General features: G+C 42.8%; 1 protein-coding gene across 1 annotated transcript; it reads left to right on the forward strand.

Annotated features, from left to right (window-relative positions):
• Nucleotides 1-20,900: 20,900 nt before the first annotated feature.
• Nucleotides 20,901-22,628, forward strand: LOC118426836. Its single transcript, XM_035836383.1, has one exon. The coding sequence runs from the start codon at nucleotides 21,108-21,110 to the stop codon at nucleotides 21,948-21,950; it is 843 nt and encodes a 280-aa protein (XP_035692276.1). The 5' UTR covers nucleotides 20,901-21,107; the 3' UTR covers nucleotides 21,951-22,628.
• The last annotated feature ends 1,243 nt before the right edge of the window (nucleotides 22,629-23,871 follow it).

Here is a 23,871-nt window from a genome sequence, read left to right on the forward strand (position 1 = left end):
GTGTAGAATCGTGTTGATTGATAGGTCTTTAAGTTTAGGTGTAGAAGTGTCATCTGTTTTTGCACTGGCTTCGGCCACCTTCAATGTATCAGGTTACTTTCCTGCCAGATGATGTGTATTGGTTAGGTACAATTTGAGTTTGCTTCTTAGTCCGAGTTTGTGGTGTTTTGAGAGCTGTGTAGTACTGAGTTTAAAGTTCTGGTACAAGTTCCTTTACCCTGTTTGGCAATCAGCAGAAGATACAACTTTCTAAAGTGGAGAAGAAATGTATAGAGCTTGAGTGTAAGAGAAAGGTATGTGTATGATTTTTCCTGTGTTTCTTGTTGTTTCTTTGGGGTTGCCATTTCTGTATTGTATGCAGGTAATTTGTAGTTTGGGGCTAGTCATATTCGCTTGATTTTTGGGCCTGCTTAATCTATAGTACGGGCAGGGTTAAGTGGTAGAGGCTTTGTTCTGTTTTAAATTTAGTATCGTTTGTTGCATTTTGTCACTGCAAAAATATGATGAAATTGTTTTCCCCCTCTAAGCAACTGCTCATTGATTTTGTGGGATGTTTGCTGGGTGTTCACTCTGACTACTTTCTGAACTTTTTAAAGTTGCCAGCAGCTTGCCATCTATGAATGGGATTGACAAGGACATTTTGAATAGTAAATTCTGCTGTTAAATTTGGCTTAGGTATTTCAAGAGATTTAGGTTTTAGTTGGACGGATTGAATAAAAATATCATACCACCCTGGGGACTAACTGTTGCTGCTGGATGGGGGCTACCACTATTCATATTGTCTATGGAACTACAGTACTGTAAAAATATACACTCAGCACAAAAAGTTTGGAATATCAACTTCGGTTGATCATATTTATGTTGTTTCTGCATCAATTTCAATATATTATATATCTATAGAAAGCTTGCATGATTTTCTTTCCAATGGTATCAAACTTATTATCATTGTTAACTCATGGAACATACACTAGGCCTGCTAACGTGGGTGGGTCAAGAAAAAAAGTGCCCAAATTCCCCCATTTCTGTTCAAAACTGTATCGTCCGGTTCAACAGTTGTTATGGCCGCGGGTGACAATGATTCAATCAATCCTTTTATCACCTAACGTTTGGTGTACAGAACATCCAAGTTTCTTTTTAGCATATCTGAGTAGATTATTTTATGAGTGTAAATTCATGGAACGAGGACTAGGCCCGCTTACGTACAGGTGGTCCTAAAGATAAAGTGCCAAAATTACCCTACTAAAGTCAATCACTCCATTCTGCTCATTTTCTTCCGTCAGTATTGACTTGTGAATGAAGGCAAGTTGAATAAACAGGACATGTCAATCAAAGCTACTATTACTCTTTATTCAAGCAAAACATCTGAACCATGGCAAGAGGTGATCAATCGAGTGCTAGCCATAAGCCGTAGGAAGGCAATTCCACCCTAAGACTGTGCTCCAGCATCCAATGGTCCTTGCTCTGTGTGGACTGGTGTTGTAATCTTGCAGAATGGCATTTGGTCCAATATTGAAGAGGTAGAATGTTGCTACTGGATGGAGGATGGTGTCCCTATATGTCACCACATTAATTTCCCTGGAATGATGACGAGTCTTGTTTACCCTATGGTGGTTATACCGCCCCACACCATGACGCTGCCTCCACCAACAAATGCCGAAAGTTACTCTTGCCTTGTCAGCGTGCGGTTCTCCGTGCCGCATCCACGCTCTGATTCTGCCATCCAACTATCGAAAGGGCAGATGAACTCTACTCAAGTGTACTAAAACCTTGTACGTTCCGTATACAAAATGTGAGGTGAAAGGAGGATTGATTGAACCAGTGACACACGCGCCAATATCAACAGGACGATGCAGTGTTGAACAGAAGCAGGGGAATTTGGGCACTTTTTTTTCGTGACCCACTCACGTAAGCAGGCCTTGTGCTCGTTTCATGTGTTTACAATCATAATAATTTTGATACCATAGGAAAGAAAATCACACAAGCTTTCTATTGATATATAATACATTGAAATTGATGCATAAATAACGGAAATATGATATACCAAAGTTGATATTCCAAACTTTTTGTGCTGAGTGTAATTGGTCAAATTATGCAAATAACCTTCCAGTGTCAAGTGATATAACACTCCAGAAATGAATCTTTGATGAATATCATTGCCACACTAAGGAGATTTAGCAGCTGCATTAGGTCAGTACATTGAAATAGGAAGATATCAGTACTGAATATATCATATGTGACAGAATAACTACATGGGCCATCTGAGACAAAAAGGTAGGAAAAGTCGTCTCAACAACTTCAAGGTACTGTGGTTGGTTACATGCTTAAGAATTCCAAATAAGTAAATGTTCATCCATGTCCAAACTTACACATTCCGAAAATGGAACTTCAGACTTTTGCATGGTGCACAACCAACACGGTAAAAATATCACTTTTCCAACCACGCAACCACGGACGAAAAGGAAAAAAATACACAATAGGTTTACAGACACCCAATATATTTCATGCAGGCCTGAGGTCTACGAACTCTTGTTTCCTTTCTGTGAAAACGCCCGCTATGTGCAAAGGACGTCGACTCTCTGACTCACGCTACTCCTATGAGTCCTACTAAGCACACACTAACAATGCAGCCAATTGCAACGCCCAGCACCATCAGCAGCCCGCACACACGTACCATTTTCAGTCTCCCTGTGAAAACACCAGCCGTGTGCGATCAGACTCTCTGACCAACGCTACTCAGCAATTGCACACTATCAACCGTGCAGCAAATACCGAGCACAGACGACCAGAAACTCGACCCGGAAAAACTCTCTGATCAACGCTACTCAGTGACCGCACACTAACAGTGCAGCAAATACCAAGCACAAACGATCGGAGGCCCGCACCTGCGTGCCATTTTCTTCCCGGACTATAAAAACACCCGCCACGTGCGGAAAGACTCTCTGAACAAACGCCACTCAGTGATCGCACACTAACCGTGTAGCAAGCACCAAACACAACCGATCAGAGGCCCACACATGCGTTCCCTTTTCTTCCTGTCAAAAACACCCGCCAAGTGCGGAAATACTCTCTGACCAACGGCGACGCTACTCAGTGACCGCACACTAGCTGTGCAAGAAATACCAAGCACAAAGGATCAGAGGCCCTCACCTGCCACCTGCGTGCCCTTTTTTCCCTATGAAAACACCAGCCATTCGCGGGAAAACTCTCTGATCAACGCTACTCAGTGATCGCACCCTAACAGTGCAACAAACACCGAGCACAAATAACCAGAGGCCCGCCAATGCGCGCCATTTCATCCCTATGAAAACACCCGGCATGCGTGGAAAGACTCTGACAAACTTTACTCAGTGATCGCACACTAACAGTGCAGCACACACCAAGCACAAACGATCAGAGGTCCGCACATGCGTGCCGCTTAATTCCGTGTGAAAACACCCAGCCATGCACCGAAAGACTCTGGATCAACGTTACTCAGTGATCGCACACCAGCAGTGCAACAAACACCAAGCACCAACCATCAGAATCCCGCACATGCGCGCCGTTTCATTTCTGTGAAAACATCCGCCATGCGCGGAAAGACTATGACCAACGCTCCTCAGTAATCGCACACTAACAGTGCATCAAACACCAAGCACAATCGAAGCCCGCACATGCACGTCATTTCATTCCTGTGAAAACACCCGCAATGTGCGGAAAGACTCTCTGATCAACGCTACTCAGTGATCGCACACTAACAGTGCATCAAACACCGAGCACAATCAGAAGCCCGCACATGCGCGCCGTTTCATTCCTGTGAAAACACCCGCAATGTGCGGAAAGACTCTCTGATCAACGCTACTCAGTGATCGCACACTAACAGTGCAGCAAACACCGAGCACAATCAGGAGCCCGCACATGCGCGCCGTTTCATTCCTGTGAAAACACCCGCAATGTGCGGAAAGACTCTCTGATCAACACTACTCAGTGATCGCACACTAACAGTGCAGCAAACACCGAGCACAATCAGAAGCCCGCACATGCGCGCCGTTTCATTCCTGTGAAAACACCCGCAATGTGCGGAAAGACTCTCTGATCAACGCTACTCAGTGATCGCACACTAACAGTGCACCAAACACCGAGCACAATCAGGAGCCCGCACATGCGCGCCGTTTCATTCCTGTGAAAAGACCCGCAATGTGCGGAAAGACTCTCCGATCAACGCTACTCAGTGATCGCACACTAACAGTACATTAAACACCAAGCATCAACGATCGGAAGCCCGCACATGCGCGCCTTTTCACCTCCATGAAAACACCCGCAATGTGCGGAAAGAGTCTCTGATCAACGTTACTCAGTGATCGCACACTAACAGTGCACCAAACACCAAGCACGAACGATCAGAGGCCCGCACATGCGCGTCATTTCATTCCTGTGAAAATACCCGCCATGTGCGGAAAGACTCTCTGATCAACGCTACTCAGTGATCGCACACTAACAGTGCAGCAAACACCGAGCACAATCAGAAGCCAGCACATGCGCGCCGTTTCATCCCTATGAAAACACCCGGCATGCGTGGAAAGACTCTGACAAACTTTACTCAGTGATCGCACACTAACAGTGCAGCACACACCAAGCACAAACGATCAGAGGTCCGCACATGCGTGCCGCTTAATTCCTGTGAAAACACCCACCATGCACCGAAAGACTCTGATCAACGTTACTCAGTGATCGCACACCAGCAGTGCAACAAACACCAAGCACCAACCATCAGAATCCCGCACATGCGCGCCGTTTCATTTCTGTGAAAACATCCGCCATGCGCGGAAAGACTATGACCAACGCTCCTCAGTAATCGCACACTAACAGTGCATCAAACACCAAGCACAATCGGAAGCCCGCACATGCACGTCATTTCATTCCTGTGAAAACACCCGCAATGTGCGGAAAGACTCTCTGATCAACGCTACTCAGTGATCGCACACTAACAGTGCATCAAACACCGAGCACAATCAGAAGCCCGCACATGCGCGCCGTTTCATTCCTGTGAAAACACCCGCAATGTGCGGAAAGACTCTCTGATCAACACTACTCAGTGATCGCACACTAACAGTGCACCAAACACCGAGCACAATCAGGAGCCCGCACATGCGCGCCGTTTCATTCCTGTGAAAACACCCGCAATGTGCGGAAAGACTCTCCGATCAACGCTACTCAGTGATCGCACACTAACAGTACATTAAACACCAAGCATCAACGATCGGAAGCCCGCACATGCGCGCCTTTTCACCTCCATGAAAACACCCGCAATGTGCGGAAAGAGTCTCTGATCAACGTTACTCAGTGATCGCACACTAACAGTGCACCAAACACCAAGCACGAACGATCAGAGGCCCGCACATGCGCGTCATTTCATTCCTGTGAAAATACCCGCCATGTGCGGAAAGACTCTCTGATCAACGCTACTCAGTGATCGCACACTAACAGTGCAGCAAACACCGAGCACAATCAGAAGCCAGCACATGCGCGCCGTTTCATTTCTGTGAAAACGACCGCCATGTGCGGAAAGACTCTCCGATCAACGCTACTCAGTGATCGCACACTAACAGTGCATCAAACACCAAGCATCAACGATCGCCGTTTCACCCCCATGAAAACACCCGCCATGTGCGGAAAGACTCTCTGATCAACGTTACTCAGTGATCGCACACTAACCGTGCACCAAACACCAAGCACGAACGATTAGAGGCGAGCACATGCGCGCCGTTTCTCCAGCTGAAAGGAAAACACGCTAAACACGAAACCTCTCCGGATCGATTTTAGCTCAGGCTTTAAGTTCCGGCCGGACACAGTTTTTATCCTTGGAAAGGTCCCTTAGTAAGGAATAGAAAGGTGAAAACCGCAAAATCCTCGGGTACTTCCTTCTCGAGATATTCTCGAGCATATGGGCTCTGTTTAGGCGCAAGCGCTAGCTCCTTTGTTGAGACCCCGCCTGTCACGGCACCGGGTAGGGTGATGACTTAATGTCGCGACTGTAGCTCAGGCTTTAAGTTCCGGCCTGGCACACTTGGTATCCTTGGAAAGGTCTCTTAGTAAGGAATAGAAAGGTGAAAACCGAAAAATCTTCGGATACTTTCTTGCTGAGATATTCTCGAGCATTTTGGCCTTGTTTAGGCGCAAGCGCTAGCTCCTTTATTGAGACTCCGCCTGTCACGGCACCGGGTAGGGTGATGACTTAATGTCGCGACTGTAGCTCAGGCTTTAAGTTCCGGCCTGGCACACTTGGTATCCTTGGAAAGGTCCCTTAGTAAGAAATAGAAAGGTGAAAACCGCAAAATGCTCAGATACTTCCTTCTCGAGATATTCTCGAGCATATGGGCCCTGTTTAGCCTCAACCGCTAGCTCCTTTATTGAATGATCTTTATTTGCATGTTCCTGCCCATGTGGGCTAAATGCAGCAAATCCCATGATGGGATACTAATTATAAAGACTAAGTAATATAACATGTAGTATTACAATTGAATAAACAATACATCTGCATCTATGCTATCACTTATTGAGACACCGCCTGTCACGGCACCGGGTAGGGTGATGACTCAATGTCGCAATTGTAGCTCAGGCTTTAAGTTCCGGCCTGGCACAGTTTTTATCCTTGGAATGGTCCCTTAGTAAGGAATAGAAAGGTGAAAACCGAAAAAATCCTCAGATACTTCCTTCTCGAGATATTCTCGAGCATATGGGCCCTGTTTAGGCGCAAGCGCTAGCTCCTTTATTGAGACCCCGCCTGTCACGGCACCGGGTAGGGTGATGACTCAATGTCGCGATTGTGGCTCAGGCTTTAAGTTCCGGCCTGGCACACTATGTATCCTTGGAATGGTCCCTTAGTAAGGAATAGAAAGGTGAAAACCGAAAAAATCCTCAGATACTTCCTTCTCGAGATATTCTCGAGCATATGGGCCCTGTTTAGGCGCAACCGTAAGCTCCTTTATTGAGACCCCGCCTGTCACGGCACCGGGTAGGGTGATGACTCCATGTCGCTATTGTGGCTCGGGCTTTAAGTTCCGGCCTGCCAAACTTGGTAACCTTGGACAGGTCCCTTAGTAAGGAATAGAAAGGTGAAAACCGCAAAATCCTTGGACACTACCTTCTCGAGATATTCTTGAGCATATGGGCCCTGTTTAGGCGCAACCGCTAGCAACTTTATTGAGACCCCGCCTGTCTTGGCACCGGGTAGGGTGATGACTTAATGTCGCGATTGTGGCTCAGGCTTTAAGTTCCGGCCTGGCATACTTGGTATCCTTGGAAAGGTCTCTTAGTAAGGAATAGAAAGTTGAAAACCGCAAAATCCTCGGATACTTTCTTCTCGAAATATTCTCGAGCATATGGGCCCTGTTTAGGTGCAACCGCTAGCTCCTTTATTGAGACCCCGCCCGTCACGGCACCGGGTAGGGTGATGAATCAATGTCGCGATTGTAGCTCAGGCTTTAAGTTCCGGCCTGGCATACTTGGTATCCTTGGAATGGTCCCTTAGTAAGAAATAGAAAGGTGAAAACCGCGAAATCCTCGGATATTTTCTTCTTGAAATATTCTCGAGCATATGGACCCTGTTTAGGCGCAACGCTCGCTCCTTTATTGAGACTCCGGCTGTCACGGCACCGGTTAGGGTGATGACTCAATGTCGCGATTGTAGCTCAGGCTTTAAGTTCCGGCCTGGCACACTTGGTATCCTTGGAAAGGTCCCTTAGTAAGGAATAGAAAGGTGAAAACCGCAAAATCCTCGGGTACTTCCTTCTCGAGATATTCTCGAGCATATGGGCTCTGTTTAGGCGCAAGCGCTAGCTCCTTTGTTGAGACCCCGCCTGTCACGGCACCGGGTAGGTTGATGACTTAATGTCGCGACTGTAGCTCAGGCTTTAAGTTCCGGCCTGGCACACTTGGTATCCTTGGAAAGGTCTCTTAGTAAGGAATAGAAAGGTGAAAACCGAAAAATCTTCGGATACTTTCTTGCTGAGATATTCTCGAGCATTTTGGCCTTGTTTAGGCGCAAGCGCTAGCTCCTTTATTGAGACTCCGCCTGTCACGGCACCGGGTAGGGTGATGACTCAATGTCGCGATTGTAGCTCAGGCTTTAAGTTCCGGCCTGGCACACTTGGTATCCTTGGAAAGGTCCCTTAGTAAGGAATAGAAAGAAGAAAACCGAAAAAATCCTCAGATACTTCCTTCTCGAGGTATTCTCGAGCATATGGGCCCTGTTTAGGCGCAAACCGCTAGCTCCTTTATTGAGACTCCGCCTGTCACGGCACCGGGTAGGGTGATGACTCAATGTCGCGATTGTTGCTCAGGCTTTAAGTTCTGACCTGGCACACTTGGTATCCTTGGAAAGGTCCCTTAGTAAGGAATAGAAAGGTGAAAACCGCAAAATCCTTCGATACTACCTTCTCGAGATATTCTCGAGCATATGGGCACTGTTTAGGCGCAACCGCTAGCTCCCTTATTGAGACCCTGCCTGTCAAGGCACCGGGTAGGGTGATGACTTAATGTCGCGATTGTGACTCAGGCTTTAAGTTCCAGCCTGGCACACTTGGTATCCTTGGAAAGGTCCATTAGTAAGGAATAGAAAGTTGAAAACCGCAAAATCTTCGGATACTTTCTTCTCGAGATATTCTCGAGCATATGGGCCCTGTTTATGCGCAACCGCTAGCTCATTGAACTCCGCCTGTCACGGCACCAGGTAGGGTGATGACTTAATGTCGCGATTGTAGCTCAGGCTTTAAGTTCCGGCCTGGCATTCTTGGTATCCTTGGAATGGTCCCTTAGTAAGAAATAGAAAGGTGAAAACCGCGAAATCCTCGGATACTTTCTTCTCGAAATATTCTCGAGCATATGGACTCTGTTTAGGCGCAACGCTAGCTCCTTTATTGAGACTCCGGCTGTCACGGCACCGGTTAGGGTGATGTCGCGATTGTAGCTCAGGCTTTAAGTTCCGGCCTGGCACACTTGGTATCCTTGGAAAGGTCCCTTAGTAAGGAATAGAAAGTTGAAAACCGCAAAATCCTCAAATACTTCCTTCTCCAGATATTCTCGAGCATATGGGCCCTGTTTAGGCGCAACCGCTAGCTCCTTTATTGAGACCCCGCCCGTCACGGCACCGGGTAGGGTGATGACTCAATGTTCCGATTGTAGCTCAGGCTTCAAGGTCCGGCCTGGCACTCTTGGTATACTTGGAAAGGTCCCTTAGTAAGGAATAGAAAGGTGAAAACCGCAAAATGCTTGGATACTTCCTTCCCGAGATATTCTCGAGCATATGGGCCCTGTTTAGTGGCAACCGCTAGCTCCTTTATTGAATGAATGAATGAATGAAAGACCTTTATTGTACATTTATGCCACCGCCTCAGATCAAATTGAAAACAATGTTTGTAAATTCAGCCCATTGCTACGAGAAGTTGGTAACAAATGTTTGAGCTTAAAAAGACAAAGAAAAAAGTATACAGAAAAAACAAAACAAAAGGTGGTTTGATAAAAGCTGCAAAGAATTGAAGCGTGAAATAAAAAACCTGGCTACCTTACTTGAGAAACATCCGTCGAACCCAAAAATAAGAGGAAGGTACTTTAAAGCGAGAAAAGAATACAAAAAACTGGTAAAAAAAGAAAAAGCGCGACTTTCACCAACAAATAATGAACCAACTGTCCTCCCTTAGAGAAAGTAATCCGACTGCTTTTTGGAACCTATTAAATAAGCTAAAAGCAGAAAAAGTATCAGGAGGTAACGAAATATCAGAAGAGTCTTGGTTACAACACTTCAGTAACCTGAACAAATAATTGACAAATGTTACCAGTAATATACATGCTCCTGTCAATGAAAACAATGAAGCTGAGAATAATCTTCCCTCCCAAATACAACTTCAACGGATAGCTCCACATTAGACTCCCCTATAACAGAAGAAGAATTAGTCACAGCTATATCCAACTTAAAAAACAAGAAATCAAGCAGTGGGGATATGATTACTAATGAAATGCTAAAATGCGGAAAAGGTATCCTAAAAAACACTCCTACATCTCTTCAATTCCTGTCTGCAGAATAGTTACTTTCCTAAAGAATGGTCCCTAAGTCATATTGTACCCATTCATAAATCCGGGGACATTTCTGTCCCAGACAACTATCGAGGAATATCCATAATTAGTTGTCTGGGTAAACTATTCTCATCTATTTTAAATACCCGTCTTGTTAATTATGCAGAACATTACAGCCTTTTCAAACCACAACAGGCCGGTTTTAGAAAAAAACTTTAGAACAACTGATAACATTTTTGTATTGTCCACCTTAGTCAGTAAATACCTGAGTAAAAATACAAAGCTCTATGCCTGTCTTGTAGATTTCAGTAAGGCATTCGACTCAGTTTGGAGAGAGGGTCTTTTGCTGAAGTTAAACAAACTTGGAGTAGGGGGTAAATTTCTACTTACTATAAAAGACATGTATTCCAAAACAACTAATTGTATTAAAACTAGCCACGGCCTTATCGAAGCATTCATAACTAACTGTTGGGTTCGACAAGGCTGTAATCTTAGTCCAACTTTGTTTAACTTATTCATTAGTGATCTACCAGATGTCTTTGATGACTAAACCTGTAGTCCACCTATGTTACACAATAAGAAGGTGTCATGTTTATTATATGCAGATGACCTGGTACTTTTGTCTGAATCTCAACAGGGTCTGCAAACTTCTCTAAGTAGATTAGAAAATTATTGTGAATCATGGAAATTGAGTGTTTATCTAAAGAAGACTAAAGCCATTGTGTTCACGAAAGGTGGCCGTCTGCCAAAAGACTGCCATTTTCTTTATAGTAGACATGTAATAGAATTGTTGCAAACTATTGCTATCTTGGTATTGTTGTAAATTCAGCTGGCACGTTCAAGGCAAATAACAAATATCTTCACATCAAAGGCCTGAGAGCTCTCCTTGGAATCGACCAATCCCTTAGCAAAGCCGACGCCTCTATATCTGTAAGAAACAAACTATTTGACACATGCGTAAAACCCGTATTGTTGTATGGTTCGGAAATCTGGGGGTCATTCAAAACCCAAAAATCATCACCAATAGAAGCTATACACCTAAAATTTTGCAAACAATCTCTAAATGTTCCCAGGTCTGCATGTAACCTTGCTGTAAAGGCAGAACTGGGAAGACACCCCCTTAAACTGGAAGCGTCTCTTAACGCAATTAAACACTACATAACAGTACGCCAGAACGTGTCAGCTAATAGTCTATCTGCAGACGCCCTTTTGTGCCTACTTGAGCTAGACACATTAGGCACTAAATGTTGGGCGTCTGGAGTCCGCAAGACATTATAGGAATGTGGTTTTGGCTACGTCTGGCATTCTCCCATGTCATCTGTCTTAAATTCATCACAAATTATTTCATCCATCGACCAACGGTTAAAAGATATGTACCTCCAAACTTTCGTGGCAGAAATGCGCAGCAACAACAAATTACGAACATACAAATTACTTAAGACTACTTACAGCGAGGAGAAATACTTAAACATTGCAAACATTCGACACAGAATAGCTATAACAAAACTTCGGATTAGTTCACACAAACTCCATATTGAAAAGGGCAGACATAGCCACTTTCCTCTGGAGCAAAGAATCTGCCAATACTGCAACCTAAATAAGATAGAGGATGAGTATCACTTTAATATGGACTGTACTTTATATACCAACGAAAGAAACGTCCTCTTCGATCGCATGCAAGATATGTAGTAGTAGACTGGTTTATTGAGCAATATGCATAATAGTCCTCTTGGCAGCCTATGGGGCTGAATTACGAGGATATAACAATCATGAACAGTACAGAAAAACTTTATGAACGTTGTTAAAACAATGGTTACTACTTGAAATACAATATCGACGTAATACAAAATTTGTTACGTTCAAGGAATCCCGCTATTTACAGGTTTGACTTTATACAGACTTTTAAAACAAGACAACTTTGTAAAAAAGAGTTCGATATGTTTCCTAATTTCCATTATATAAATAGCAAGGAAAAATTCATATTCTTTATGCAACTAGATAAATCCTGTATCATTGATTACATCTGCCCACATGTTTACAACTGTCTTAAAAAGCGAGAAGAAGTTGAACCTGTGCATACTAGCACATAGTAGTCTCTATAGATAAAAAATGTGCCTTATCGTTACGACCTGTACTTAGCTTGTTGGAGCATAAATGTACAATAAAGGTCTTTCATTCAATAATTGTAGCTTAGGCTTTAAGTTCCGGCCTAGCGAGCTTGGTACAGTTGGAAAGTTCCCTTAATAAGGAATAGAAAGATGAAAACCGCAGTCCAATCCGATACTTCCTTGTCGAGATATTCTTGAGTATACGGACTCTATTTGGCCGCAACCGCTAGCGACCTTTTGGAAACACCACCTGTCACGGTACCTGGTAGGCGGTTAATAACACAATTGCAGCTTAGGCTTTACGTTCTGGCCTAGCAAGCTTGGTATGGTTAGAAAGGTCCCTTAGTAAGGAATAGAAAGATGACAACTGCAGTCCAATCCGATACTTCCTTGTCGAGATATTCTTGAGTAAACGGACTCTATTTGGGCGCAACCACTAGCTCATCATCGGTCGACGTGATCAAATGTAAACATGTTCGCACATGTCTACACACGACGGGGTTATACCGCCCCTTACGGGGTGGCATACCCTTTCGTAGGCTAATTACAAGACGGGGATGCGCCAGATCTCCCGTCCAAATAGAGTCCGTATACTCAAAAATATCTCTAGCTACCTTTTGGAAACACCACCTGTCACGGTACCGGGTAGGCAGTTTATAACGCAATTGTAGCTTAGGCTTTAAGTTCCGGCCTAGCAAGCTTGGTATGGTTGGAAAGGTCCCTTAGTAAGGAATCAAAAGATGTAAACCGCTATCCAATCCAATACTTCCTTGTCGAGATATTTTTGAGTATACGGACTCTATTTGGCGCAACCGCCAGTCACCTCTTGGACACACCGCCTTGCGCCTGTCACGGTACCGGGTAGGGAGTTAATAACGCAATTGTAGCTTAGGCTTTAAGTTTCGGCCGAGCAAGCTTGGTATGGTTGGAAAGGTCCCTTAGTAAGGAATCGAAAGATGAAGACCGCAATTGAATCCGATACTTCCTTGTCAAGATATTCTTGAGTATACGGATTCTATTTTATTTGGGGCAACCGCTAGCTACCTCTTGGACACACCGCCTAGCGCCTGTCACGGTACAGGGTAGGGAGTTAATAACGCAATTGTAGCTTAGGCTTCAAGTTCCTGCCTAGCAAGCTTGGTTTGGTTGGAAAGGTCCCTTAGTAAGGAATGGAAAGATGAAAACCGCAGTCCAATCCGATACTTCCTTGTCGAGATATTCTTGAGTATACAGACTCTATTTGGGCAACCGCTAGCTACCTCTTGGACACACCGCCTAGCGCCTGTCACGGTACCGGGTAGGCAGTTAATAACGCAATTGTAGCTTAGGCTTTAAGTTCCGGCTAAGCAAGCATGGTATGGTTGGAAAGGTCCCTCAGTAAGGAATCGAAAGATGAAGACCGCAGTCCAATCCGATACTTCCTTGTCGAGATATTCTTGAGTATACGTACTCTATTTGGCCGCAACCGCTAGCGACCTTTTGGAAACACCACCTAGCGCCTGTCACGGTACCAGGTAGGGAGTTAATAACGCAATTGTAGCTTGGGCTTTAAGTTCCGGCCTAGCAAGCTTGGTATGGTTGGAAAGGTCCCTTAGTAAGAAATGGAAAGATGAAAACCGCAGTCCCATCCGATACTTTCTTGTCGAGATATTCTTGAGTATACGGACTCTATTTGGGCGCAACCGCTAGCTACCTTTTGGAAACGTTAACACCAGCAGTCACGGTACCGGGTAGGCAGTTAATAACGCAATTGTAGCCTAGGCTTTACGTTCCGGCCTAGCAAGCTTGGTATGGTTGGAAAGGTCCCTTAGTAAGGAATCAAAAGATGTAAACCACTATCCAATCCAATACTTTCTTGTCGAGATATTCTTGAGTATACGGACTCTATTTGGGCGCAACCGCCAGCTACCTCTTGGACACACCGCCTAGCGCCTGTCACGGTACTGGGTAGTCAGTTAATAACGCAATTGTAGCTTAGGCTTTACGTTCCGGCCTAGCAAGCTTGGTATGGTTGGAAAGGTCCCTTAGCAAGGAATCAAAAGATGTAAACCGCAGTCCAATCCGATACTTCCTTGTCGTGATATTCTTGAGTATACGGACTCTATTTGGGCGCAACCGCTAGCTACCTCTTGGACACACCGCCTAGCGCCTGTCACGGTACTGGGTAGTCAGTTAATAACGCAATTGTAGCTTAGGCTTTACGTTCCGGCCTAGCAAGCTTGGTATGGTTGGAAAGGTCCCTTAGTAAGGAATCAAAAGATGTAAACCGCAGTCCCATCCGATACTTTCTTGTCGAGATATTCTTGAGTATACGGACTCTATTTGGGCGCAACCGCTAGCTACCTTTTGGAAACACCACCTGTCACGGTACCGGGTATGGACTTAATAACGCCATTGGAGCTTTGGATTTAAGTCCCGGCCTAGCAAGCTTGGTACAGTTGGAAAGGTCTCTTAGTAAGGATTCAAAAGATGAAAACCGCAGTCCAATCCAATACTTCCTTGTCGAGATATTCTTGAGTATACGGACTCTATTTGGGCGCAACCGCTAGCTACCTTTTGGAAACACCACCTGTCACGGTACCGGGTATGGACTTAATAACGCAATTGTAGCTTAGGCTTTAAGTTCCGGCCTAGCAAGCTTGGTATGGTTGGAACGGTCCCTTAGTAAGGGATGGAAAAATGAAAACAGCAGTCCAATCCGATACTTCCTTGTCGAGATATTCTTGAGTATACGGACTCTATTTGGCCGCAACCTCTAGCTACCTTTTGGAAACGTTAACACCAGCTGTCACGGTACCGGGTAGGCAGTTAATAACGCAATTGTAGCTTAGGCTTCAAGTTCCGGCCTAGCAAGCTTGGTACGGTTGGAAAGGTCACTTAGTAAGGAATCAAAAGATGAAAACCTCAATTCAATCCAATACTGCTTTGTCGAGATATTCTTGAGTATACGGATTCTATTTGGGCGCAAGAGCTAGCTACCTCTTGGACACACCGCCTAGCACCTGTCACGGTACCGGGAAGGCAGTTAATAACGCAATTGTAGCTGAGGCTTTAAGTTTCGGCCTAGCAAGCTTGGTATGGTTGGAAAGGTCCCTTAGTAAGGAATTAAAAGATAAAGACCGGAATTCAATCCAATACTTCCTTGTCGAGATATTCTTGAGTATACGGACTCTATTTGGGCGCAACCGGTAGCTACCTTTTGGACACACCGCCTAGCGCCTGTCACGGTACCGGGTAGGCAGTTAATAACGCAATTGTAGCTTAGGCTTTACGTTCCGGCCTAGCAAGCTTGGTATGGTTGGAAAGGTCCCTCAGTAAGGAATCGAAAGATGAAAACCGCAGTCCAATCCGATACTTCCTTGTCGAGATATTCTTGAGTATACGGACTCTATTTGGGCGCAACCACTAGCTACCTTTTGGAAACACCAGCTGTCACGGTACCGGGTAGGCACTTTATAACGCAATTGTAGCTGAGGCTTTAAGTTCCGGCCTAACAAGCTTGAAATGGTTGGAAAGGTCCCTCAGTAAGGAATCGAAAGATGAAAACCGCAGTCCAATCCGATACTTCCTTGTCGAGATATTCTTAAGTATACGGACTCTATTTGGAGAAACCGCTAGCTACCTCTTGGACACACCGCCTAGCGCCTGTCACGGTACCGGGTAGGCAGTTGCCGAGTCAGCGTTCGGGAGCATGGAGAAGCCCGCCTCCCTCCTTCAACTTCCCACCTGCACCATGGGGCCTTCCACCTCCGAACACGAATGGCTCCTCCACCTTGGCCCTGGCACCCAGCCCTGATGTGGCTGCCCATGCCGATGTGGTAGGAAAAGTATAAGTATAAGTCGTAACCTGTTGGAACAAATGAAAAAATGCCATTGGTAATGCATTAGACACGATAATTTCGCTCAATACATAAGATTTAGGCCCTTTTCAGCCGTTCTGCGCTTACTACGAACTTTGCCATTAAAAATCGAGTTTTGATCAAAGATTTTTCTTTTTGATTCTAAACATGTCTACTAAGTGTATTTCACCTTATAAAAGTGTCAGAACGTGAAAAAAAAGTTTTGAAAAAATGCCATTGGTAATGCATTAGACACGATAATTTCGCTCAAAACATAAGATTTAGGCCCTTTTCAGCCGTTCTGCGCTTACTACGAACTTTGCCATTAAAAATCGAGTTTTGATCAAAGATTTTTCTTTTTGATTCTAAACATGTCTACTAAGTGTATTTCACTTTATAAAAGTGTCAGAACGTGAAAAAAAAGTTTTGAAAAAATGCCATTGGTAATGCATTAGACACGATAATTTCGCTCAAAACATAAGATTTAGGCCCTTTTCAGCCGTTCTGCGCTTACTACGAAGTTTGCCATTAAAAATCGAGTTTTGATCAAAGATTTTTCTTTTTGATTCTACACATGTCTACTAAGTGTATTTCACCTTATAAAAGTGTCAGAACGTGAAAAAAAAAGTTTTGAAAAAATGCCATTGGTAATGCATTAGACACGATAATTTCGCTCAAAACATAAGATTTAGGCCCTTTTCAGCCGTTCTGCGCTTACTACGAACTTTGCCATTAAAAATCGAGTTTTGATCAAAGATTTTTCTTTTTGATTCTAAACATGTCTACTAAGTGTATTTCACCTTATAAAAGTGTCAGAACGTGAAAAAAAAAGTTTTGAAAAAATGCCATTGGTAATGCATTAGACACGATAATTTCGCTCAAAACATAAGATTTAGGCCCTTTTCAGCCGTTCTGCGCTTACTACGAACTTTGCCATTAAAAATCGAGTTTTGATCAAAGATTTTTCTTTTTGATTCTAAACATGTCTACTAAGTGTATTTCACCTTATAAAAGTGTCAGAACGTGAAAAAAAAAGTTTTGAAAAAATGCCATTGGTAATGCATTAGACACGATAATTTCGCTCAAAACATAAGATTTAGGCCCTTTTCAGCCGTTCTGCGCTTACTACGAACTTTGCCATTAAAAATCGAGTTTTGATCAAAGATTTTTCTTTTTGATTCTAAACATGTCTACTAAGTGTATTTCACCTTATAAAAGTGTCAGAACGTGAAAAAAAAGTTTTGAAAAAATGCCATTGGTAATGCATTAGACACGATAATTTCGCTCAAAACATAAGATTTAGGCCCTTTTCAGCCGTTCTGCGCTTACTACGAACTTTGCCATTAAAAATCGAGTTTTGATCAAAGATTTTTCTTTTTGATTCTAAACATGTCTACTAAGTGTATTTCGCCTTATAAAAGTGTCAGAACGTGAAAAAAAAGTTTTGAAAAAATGCCATTGGTAATGCATTAGACACGATAATTTCGCTCAAAACATAAGATTTAGGCCCTTTTCAGCCGTTCTGCGCTTACTACGAACTTTGCCATTAAAAATCGAGTTTTGATCAAAGATTTTTCTTTTTGATTCTAAACATGTCTACTAAGTGTATTTCACCTTATAAAAGTGTCAGAACGTGAAAAAAAAAGTTTTGAAAAAATGCCATTGGTAATGCATTAGACACGATAATTTCGCTCAAAACATAAGATTTAGGCCCTTTTCAGCCGTTCTGCGCTTACTACGAACTTTGCCATTAAAAATCGAGTTTTGATCAAAGATTTTTCTTTTTGATTCTAAACATGTCTACTAAGTGTATTTCACCTTATAAAAGTGTCAGAACGTGAAAAAAAAGTTTTGAAAAAATGCCATTGGTAATGCATTAGACACGATAATTTCGCTCAAAACATAAGATTTAGGCCCTTTTCAGCCGTTCTGCGCTTACTACGAACTTTGCCATTAAAAATCGAGTTTTGATCAAAGATTTTTCTTTTTGATTCTAAACATGTCTACTAAGTGTATTTCACCTTATAAAAGTGTCAGAACGTGAAAAAAAAAGTTTTGAAAAAATGCCATTGGTAATGCATTAGACACGATAATTTCGCTCAAAACATAAGATTTAGGCCCTTTTCAGCCGTTCTGCGCTTACTACGAACTTTGCCATTAAAAATCGAGTTTTGATCAAAGATTTTTCTTTTTGATTCTAAACATGTCTACTAAGTGTATTTCACCTTATAAAAGTGTCAGAACGTGAAAAAAAAGTTTTGAAAAAATGCCATTGGTAATGCATTAGACACGATAATTTCGCTCAAAACATAAGATTTAGGCCCTTTTCAGCCGTTCTGCGCTTACTACGAACTTTGCCATTAAAAATCGAGTTTTGATCAAAGATTTTTCTTTTTGATTCTAAACATGTCTACTAAGTGTATTTCACCTTATTTAAGTGTCAGAACGTGAAAAAAAAAGTTTTGAAAAAATGCCATTGGTAATGCATTAGACACGGTAATTTCGCTCAAAACATAAGATTTAGGCCCTTTTCAGCCGTCCTGCGCTTACTACGAACTTTGCCATTAAAAATCGAGTTTTGATCAAAGATTTTTCTTTTGATTCTAAACATGTCTACTAAGTGTATTTCACCTTATAAAAGTGTCAGAACGTGAAAAAAAAAGTTTTGAAAAAATGCCATTGGTAATGCATTAGACACGGTAATTTCGCTCAAAACATAAGATTTAGGCCCTTTTCAGCCGTTCTGCGCTTACTACGAACTTTGCCATTAAAAATCGAGTTTTGATCAAAGATTTTTCTTTTTGATTCTAAACATGTCTACTAAGTGTATTTCACCTTATAAAAGTGTCAGAACGTGGAAAAAAAGTTTTGAAAAAATGCCATTGGTAATGCATTAGACACGATAATTTCGCTCAAAACATAAGATTTAGGCCCTTTTCAGCCGTTCTGCGCTTACTACGAACTTTGCCATTAAAAATCGAGTTTTGATCAAAGATTTTTCTTTTTGATTCTAAACATGTCTACTAAGTGTATTTCACCTTATAAAAGTGTCAGAACGTGAAAAAAAAAGTTTTGAAAAAATGCCATTGGTAATGCATTAGACACGATAATTTCGCTCAAAACATAAGATTTAGGCCCTTTTCAGCCGTTCTGCGCTTACTACGAACTTTGCCATTAAAAATCGAGTTTTGATCAAAGATTTTTCTTTTTGATTCTAAACATGTCTACTAAGTGTATTTCACCTTATAAAAGTGTCAGAACGTGAAAAAAAAGTTTTGAAAAAATGCCATTGGTAATGCATTAGACACGATAATTTCGCTCAAAACATAAGATTTAGGCCCTTTTCAGCCGTTCTGCGCTTACTACGAACTTTGCCATTAAAAATCGAGTTTTGATCAAAGATTTTTCTTTTTGATTCTAAACATGTCTACTAAGTGTATTTCACCCTATAAAAGTGTCAGAACGTGAAAAAAAAAGTTTTGAAAAAATGCCATTGGTAATGCATTAGACACGATAATTTCGCTCAAAACATAAGATTTAGGCCCTTTTCAGCCGTTCTGCGCTTACTACGAACTTTGCCATTAAAAATCGAGTTTTGATCAAAGATTTTTCTTTTTGATTCTAAACATGTCTACTAAGTGTATTTCACCTTATAAAAGTGTCAGAACGTGAAAAAAAAAGTTTTGAAAAAATGCCATTGGTAATGCATTAGACACGATAATTTCGCTCAAAACATAAGATTTAGGCCCTTTTCAGCCGTTCTGCGCTTACTACGAACTTTGCCATTAAAAATCGAGTTTTGATCAAAGATTTTTCTTTTTGATTCTAAACATGTCTACTAAGTGTATTTCACCTTATAAAAGTGTCAGAACGTGAAAAAAAAAGTTTTGAAAAAATGCCATTGGTAATGCATTAGACACGATAATTTCGCTCAAAACATAAGATTTAGGCCCTTTTCAGCCGTTCTGCGCTTACTACGAACTTTGCCATTAAAAATCGAGTTTTGATCAAAGATTTTTCTTTTTGATTCTAAGATTTTTCTTCTAGAGTCCCTAAACATGTCCTACTACAAGTGTATTTCCCCTTACCAACCTCACTAATCGGTGAAAAAAACACGGTTTTTGAAAAAATTGCCCATTGGTAATGCCATTAGACACGATAATTTCGGCTCAAAACATAAGGACTGGATTTATGGCCCTTTTCAGCCGTTCTGCGCTTACTACGAACTTTGCCATTAAAAATCGAGTTTTGATCAAAGATTTTTCTTTTTGATTCTAAACATGTCTACTAAGTGTATTCACCTTATGAAAGTGTCAGAACGTGAAAAAAAAAAGTTGTGAAAAAATGCCATTGGTAATGCATTAGACACGATAATTTCGCTCAAAACATAAGATTTAGGCCCTTTTCAGCCGTTCTGCGCTTACTACGAACTTTGCCATTAAAAATCGAGTTTTGATCAAAGATTTTTCTTTTTGATTCTAAACATGTCTTCTAAGTGTATTTCACCTTATAAAAGTGTCAGAACGTGAAAAAAAAAGTTTTGAAAAAATGCCATTGGTAATGCATTAGACACGATAATTTCGCTCAAAACATAAGATTTAGGCCCTTTTCAGCCGTTCTGCGCTTACTACGAACTTTGCCATTAAAAATCGAGTTTTGATCAAAGATTTTTCTTTTTGATTCTAAACATGTCTACTAAGTGTATTTCACCTTATAAAAGTGTCAGAACGTGAAAAAAAAGTTTTGAAAAAATGCCATTGGTAATGCATTAGACACGATAATTTCGCTCAAAACATAAGATTTAGGCCCTTTTCAGCCGTTCTGCGCTTACTACGAACTTTGCCATTAAAAATCGAGTTTTGATCAAAGATTTTTCTTTTCGATTCTAAACATGTCTACTAAGTCCCACTTCCTGTCGGAGTACACGTGGCTACCCCCTACCCCCCTCACTAATTGATCCCATCCCCACGCTCTATCCTCCCATTCCCCATCACCATCCCAGCTCATTCGTAGCTCCGTCTCCTACCGTACGGGCTGCATTTATTGTCCTCTCCCTGTGTCGTAGTTTCCTCGTTTTTTCTCTCGTGGCCTTTCATTTTCTTGCTTCCGGACCATGCCGAAGGCCAAGGACAAGACCAAAGGCAGGAAAAAGGGCAAGCCCGGGAACAAGTCCTTACGGCGCAGCCTGCGCCGCTCTACCAAGGAGTCCACGACGGCATCTGACAACGTGGACGGCGGTACGACGAGCGACCCAGAGGTGCCAGACCCCCCCATCAAGAAGGGCCCCACACCGCCCAAGCCGAAGAAGACTCCCAACACCCCAGTTTTCCTGGACGACTCCACCGACTCCGAGGACGACACGGCGACTGCTGAGCGGGCACAAATCCTGGCCGCCCTGAGTCGTCTCGAGCAGAACCAGTCATCGGTGGACCAGCGCCTAACATCCCTGCAGACGGAGGTTCGGGCGACTCGACACCCGACGTCTGCATCCACCTCCCGAGAGTGGCGCAGCGAGGCGAACAAGTACGCCTACAATTTCAACACCGGCATCAGAGAACAACTACTACAGGCTAGACAAGCTCCGACGCTCTCCGCCAAGGACAACATCCTGGACCAGGCGGCAGGTGAGATTGAGTCCCGTAACAAGGACATTTTGCTAGCGGACAAGGCCTCCTGGTCTGCCGTCCGCCTCTTCCGCTCTGATACTGCCCTTTCCTTCTCTAGCAAAGAAGAAGAACAGCGCTGGAACAAGGCGGTCGAGGAGGATCGCCGCAGATATAACAAGCCGGCCTATTCCTCATCTACCAACCGATCTTTCTCTTCCTCTACTACAACCAATAACGGCCAGAAACATTCCTTTCGTCCCCAACAGAGTTCCAACCTCGGTTGTTACACCTGCGGTGCTGAAGGACACTTTGCCAAAGATTGCGCGAAGTACAAGCGGGGCAGGTACTAGTAGTTCTTTTGCCGCGCCTCATTTTGCCATGCCTAACTTACATACTTTGTCCTCTTCACAACCCGTCTCCACATATGTTTCTCATGTCACAGACGAGACCCCCCCTGCTTCCGATATTAATGACTTTGTTTATCCACAGTATAGCAACGATTTCCCAACAGAGTCATTCAACGACGGGGAAGACATTCCAGACTCACCCCCCAGTCATCACATCCCTTCCCCACAAGATATCCCAGATGATGGCGAGATACTTTATGAGCAGGGTTCCGAGAATCCTCGAGTACATGGCAGGCTGCGCTCGCACATTGCGAAGTGGCGAGCCATTGGAAGCCCCCCCTTCGTGCTTCGCATTATCGAACACGGTTTCTGCCTACCTTTTCTCTCCCTTCCACCCAATAAGACCTTCCCTAATCAAGATTCCTGTTTTCAGCACTCTGATTTCGTGACGTCAGCAGTCTCCGAACTCGTCTCGGCAGGGAGTGTTCGAGAGGTCCCCGACAGGGGCCATCTCCTTCTCTGCAGCCCCTTAAAGGTCGTACCCAAGAAAGGTGGCAAACTGCGCCTCATTATTAATCTCCACTATCTTAATACCCATTTAGCCAAGTTCCGTTTTAGGTATGAAGGCCTTCCCTGCCTCGTCGATTTGTTTAAAGCCGGCGATTGGTTTATCACCTTCGACTTACACGTGGCACGGGCAATAAATGCCAGCCGTGCGCTGACGGTGGCAACTACCATTCCCGTGTTGTTGTGTACATAGACAGGAAGTTGAGTTCTCTTCGGAGCTTGCGAAGAAGAGAAGTGTATTTCACCTTATAAAAATGTCAGAACGTGAAAAAAAAAGTTTTGAAAAAATGCCATTGGTAATGCATTAGACACGATAATTTCGCTCAAAACATAAGATTTAGGCCCTTTTCAGCCGTTCTGCGCTTACTACGAACTTTGCCATTAAAAATCGAGTTTTGATCAAAGATTTTTCTTTTTGATTCTAAACATGTCTACTAAGTGTATTTCACCTTATAAAAGTGTCAGAACGTGAAAAAAAAAGTTTTGAAAAAATGCCATTGGTAATGCATTAGACACGATAATTTCGCTCAAAACATAAGATTTAGGCCCTTTTCAGCCGTTCTGCGCTTACTACGAACTTTGCCATTAAAAATCGAGTTTTGATCAAAGATTTTTCTTTTTGATTCTAAACATGTCTACTAAGTGTATTTCACCTTATAAAAGTGTCAGAACGTGAAAAAAAAAGTTTTGAAAAAATGCCATTGGTAATGCATTAGACACGATAATTTCGCTCAAAACATAAGATTTAGGCCCTTTTCAGCCGTTCTGCGCTTACTACGAACTTTGCCATTAAAAATCGAGTTTTGATCAAAGATTTTTCTTTTTGATTCTAAACATGTCTACTAAGTGTATTTCACCTTATAAAAGTGTCAGAACGTGAAAAAAAAAGTTTTGAAAAAATGCCATTGGTAATGCATTAGACACGATAATTTCGCTCAAAACATAAGATTTAGGCCCTTTTCAGCCGTTCTGCGCTTACTACGAACTTTGCCATTAAAAATCGAGTTTTGATCAAAGATTTTTCTTTTTGATTCTAAACATGTCTACTAAGTGTATTTCACCTTATAAAAGTGTCAGAACGTGAAAAAAAAAGTTTTGAAAAAATGCCATTGGTAATGCATTAGACACGATAATTTCGCTCAAAACATAAGATTTAGGCCCTTTTCAGCCGTTCTGCGCTTACTACGAACTTTGCCATTAACCCTCAAGCACCCGACCTTTTTTTGCGACTAAAATGACCGAGTGGGGTCCAAATGGACCCCATTTTGATTCGTTAATAAATGCATCTAATTTGCATTGTTTGGGTAATCTTTGCATATACATTGCTTCGTCATAGTGAGAGAAATATTTTGGCATG

The sequence above is a fragment of the Branchiostoma floridae genome, chromosome 12, assembly GCF_000003815.2.
Source record: "Branchiostoma floridae strain S238N-H82 chromosome 12, Bfl_VNyyK, whole genome shotgun sequence".
NCBI lineage: Eukaryota > Metazoa > Chordata > Leptocardii > Amphioxiformes > Branchiostomatidae > Branchiostoma > Branchiostoma floridae.